Below are 3584 nucleotides of genomic sequence, written 5' to 3'. Positions count from 1 at the left end.
TCTTGTTTCTTTTTTTGTTTTCGAGCTAGACACAACTGAGAAAGCAGCTGATTCACGAGCTGATGCACCCCGTGCTGAGCGGAGAAAGGCAGCCCCAGTCCATTTCGGTGGCAGGGAGCTCCCTCTTAATCGGTGCTTCTAACTCTCTGGTGGCAGATCACTTAGAAAAATGTGGCTACGAGTATTCACTTTCAGTTTTCTTTCCGGAAAGTGGTTTGGCCAAAGAAAAGGTAAAGTCTTTCCTTTCTGTTTCTGAATTTTCTGTCAACAGCTTTGTGCTCTGATAAGAGTAAAGTGCTCCGTGATAGCTGAGTGTGCTCCGTGGCTGGCTAAGTCCATTTCTCAGTCATCTTTGAATTCACATCATATATCTGTTACATAATAAAAGAGTAGTAAATTTGATATTGCCATCAATTCCTTGGAATCTCGATTCGTCTTTTGTAAAGTTGAGATGTGTGGAATCACGAAATGTTTTGGAGTGAGAATTGATCTTACATTCCAGGTAGTCGACTAAAGATTCACGACTGCCATTTATGCTGAATGTTGTGAGTTGGCACTGTGCTAGTCCCACTGCAGGTGTTACGTGTGTCACAGATGGGGAACCAGAGTCTGGGGAGGTGAGGTGATGTGCTCAAGGTCACAGGATTTCTAAGTGGCAGCACAGGACAGTAATTCTAGATCTCTAAGATGTGCTCTTCTTACTGTGCCACAGTCTCTTCAGATGTTTCTCTTCTTTGTGATTGTATAAGAGAAGTAAGGACTGTGTTAAAAAAATCTAGAGTTCTCAAATATCAAGACATGTTTTAGCACTTCTCTAATTATTTTTTACTATATTCCTCCTTTCCTCCACCATTACTGTTGAACACATTAGTCACACTTTATTATTTTAAAGGCAAACATAGCCAACTTTCCCTAGTTTTTTATAAGACTTAATTTTTTAGAGCAGTTTAGGTTCACAGCAAGGTCGAACAGAAAGGAAGATTTCCTGTATATTCCATGTCTTCACAGGTGCACAGCCTCTCTCATTATTAACATTTTTACAATCAACCTACATTGTCCCATTGTCATCTGAAGTCCATAGTTTACATTAGGGTTCACTCTTGGTGTTATTTCTGAGTTTTTACTCTCTTAATCTTATCTATAATTGTCCAAAAGTTTCATATTCAGAAATTTTAAGAAAACACAATGTTAGTTTTTGAAAAACTTAAAATTTAAATATGCTACGTTCATGAACAACCAAATTTTACTTATCAACATTGGAATTCTTAGTCTAATCAGTCTGTTTTTAATTACATTTCACAGTTTTGCTTATTGTATGAGTAATAGTCAATTATAGTTATTGGAGCAGTAATTAATCTAGTTTACACACTTAAAGGTTTTTACTCTTATCAGATGCCATGCAGAACATTGTCTTTAAAGAAAACCAACTGAAAATAAATGATATCGATGTTCTCAGGGTAGACATAGTAAATAATGGAACGTACTGTACTGGGAATATAAAGAATAGCTACCGAAAATGCTTGTTGAAAACTATTTTAGGCATACTTTAGACATTTATAGTTGTAAAAACAGTAAAAATTTAGTTACATGCAATAGTATTTAAAAAAAATTCACTACAACTGAAAGACCCTGGAATTCAGTGGTTCATCAGATATTTGAGTGTAGGCATTAACCATTTCTGTCATTTCTGTTAGGCATAGATAGCATCGTGATGTATTTGGAGGTTAATTACATGATCAAGAAAAATATTTTATATTTTTGACCTCAACGTTTTTTGTAATTTATTTAATAGTATAAGGAGAAACTTCAATTTTATATTTTAGCATCATTATCTTATTTAATATGAAGCATAATTCTTAGTCTTATATTCAAAAATATCCTAATTTGTCATTTAAGCATTGATATAAAAATGTCTACTTAATCTTTTTTTCCCCTCAAGGTATATACAATGCAGGATCTATTACAACTCATTAAAATCAACCCTGAATCCAGTCTCTACAAATCACTGGTAGGATTGTTTAGTTTTTCTAACTTGCTTCGGTTTGTTAATTATTCCTGAATACTGGATTAAAAGTAAAATATTTTCTTTTAACAGGCGTCAGGATTTGATAAAGAAAACAAAAAAGGTAGGAGTCTTCATTTTTGTAGAGAATAGCAACATTTTTGTCACGTATTTTTTTTCCTACAAAAGCATGAAACTAGTAATTTTTAGGGGGAAGAGTGGGAAATTTAATTTAAGTCATTTGATTTTCCTTGCTGATAATACCTTATCTTTTAAATAAACAACAATTCATCTGATTTGACAAATGTAGATCATATCTTCCAAACATCATTTTTTAAAATAGCTCTTAGATACTCAAATAAGAAAACTACAGACAGTATCAAGAACCCTACAAATGGATCGAAAGGTGCGCTTCGTAAAGATACACCCACTGTTATATTTTCACACACACAAAAAGAACAAACTAAAATTGAGGCCAAATAGCTTTGTATCCTAGATATCCTCTCAAGTACAACTTATAGAGTATTGTATTTATATTTGCTTAAAGAATGAAGGATCTGTTCAGTAATAAGTGTCACAAATATTTTTTATTCTAAAGTGTTTATATAGGCCTGATAAATTGCTTTAATTTTGGCTTTGATAATCACCTTCACAGAATCCATAACTACTCTGAGACAGTAGAAAATGCATGTATTGGTCTTTCCCCCCAGTTCCTGGCACAGAGCTGAAACCCTTATAATTTCCTAAGTAGTAAGAATACTAGGCGCATCTCTTGTTCTAATGTTGGTCTTTGACCTTCGTTCCTGACACAGAGCTCCTGAAACCCTTGTAATTTCCTGGGTGATGGGAGTCTTTTGTTCTGACGAAGCAACTCTGGGTGGGCTCCTGCAGGGCTGGTCACCAGACAGACCATGCCACCATTAGCTTAGACTTTTCAGCTCCGCTCCCATTCTCTTGAGAGGGGGGAAGGGCTGAAAATGGAGTTCATGACTGATCACGCCTATGAGATGAGAGCCCATAAAATCCCAAAAGCTTGCGGTTCGGAGACCTTCTGGGTTGGTGAACACGTGGAATTGCTGGGGAAGTGGTGCACCAAGACCGGGCATGGAAGCTCCGTGCTCCTTCCCATGTACCTTTGCCCTACACATCTTTTCCGTCTGGATGTTCATCTGTATCCTTTACCACATCCTTTAGTAAACTAGTAAACGTGTTTCCCTGAGTTCTGTGAGCCTCTCTAGCAAATCAGTTGAACCCAAGGAGCAGGTCGTGGGAACTTCCAACTTGTAGCCATTTGATCAGAAGCACAGGTCACAGCCTGGGCTTTCAACGGGCATCTGAAGTGTGTGTCTGCGGGGGTGCGGTCCTGTGGGACTGAGTCCTTCACCTGTAGGTTCTGATGCTGTTTCCAGGTAGTGTCAGAACTGAGTTAAATTTAGGACACTCACCAAGCTCGTGTCACAGAGAATTGTTTGGCGTGGGGAAAACCCCCATGCATTTGGTGACCAGAAGTGTCAGGGGTGAAGTGTTATATGCTGTTCCGTGTGAAGATAAAGGAGACTCACAGGAAAGAGAGAACTAGTAG

General features: G+C 37.4%; 1 protein-coding gene across 4 annotated transcripts in view; it reads left to right on the top strand.

Annotated features, from left to right (window-relative positions):
• Positions 1-3584, top strand: part of OFD1 (OFD1, centriole and centriolar satellite protein) — a 44131-nt gene that overhangs the window by 4258 nt on the left and 36289 nt on the right. For 3 of the 4 annotated variants that reach the window (XM_025046593.1, XM_025046592.1, XM_006911663.3), the window contains exons 3-5: positions 30-230; positions 1940-2008; positions 2096-2126. In XM_025046593.1, coding sequence (XP_024902361.1) covers positions 30-230; positions 1940-2008; positions 2096-2126 — 301 coding nt within the window. Of the gene's footprint in view, positions 1-25; positions 231-1939; positions 2009-2095; positions 2127-3584 lie in introns of all 4 variants that reach the window. The other variant, XM_025046595.1, reaches the window with a different exon arrangement.

Source organism: Pteropus alecto, unplaced genomic scaffold (genome assembly GCF_000325575.1).
Source record: "Pteropus alecto unplaced genomic scaffold, ASM32557v1 scaffold23, whole genome shotgun sequence".
Classification (NCBI taxonomy): Eukaryota; Metazoa; Chordata; class Mammalia; order Chiroptera; family Pteropodidae; genus Pteropus; species Pteropus alecto.
This window is presented reverse-complemented; position numbering and strand designations above follow the sequence as displayed.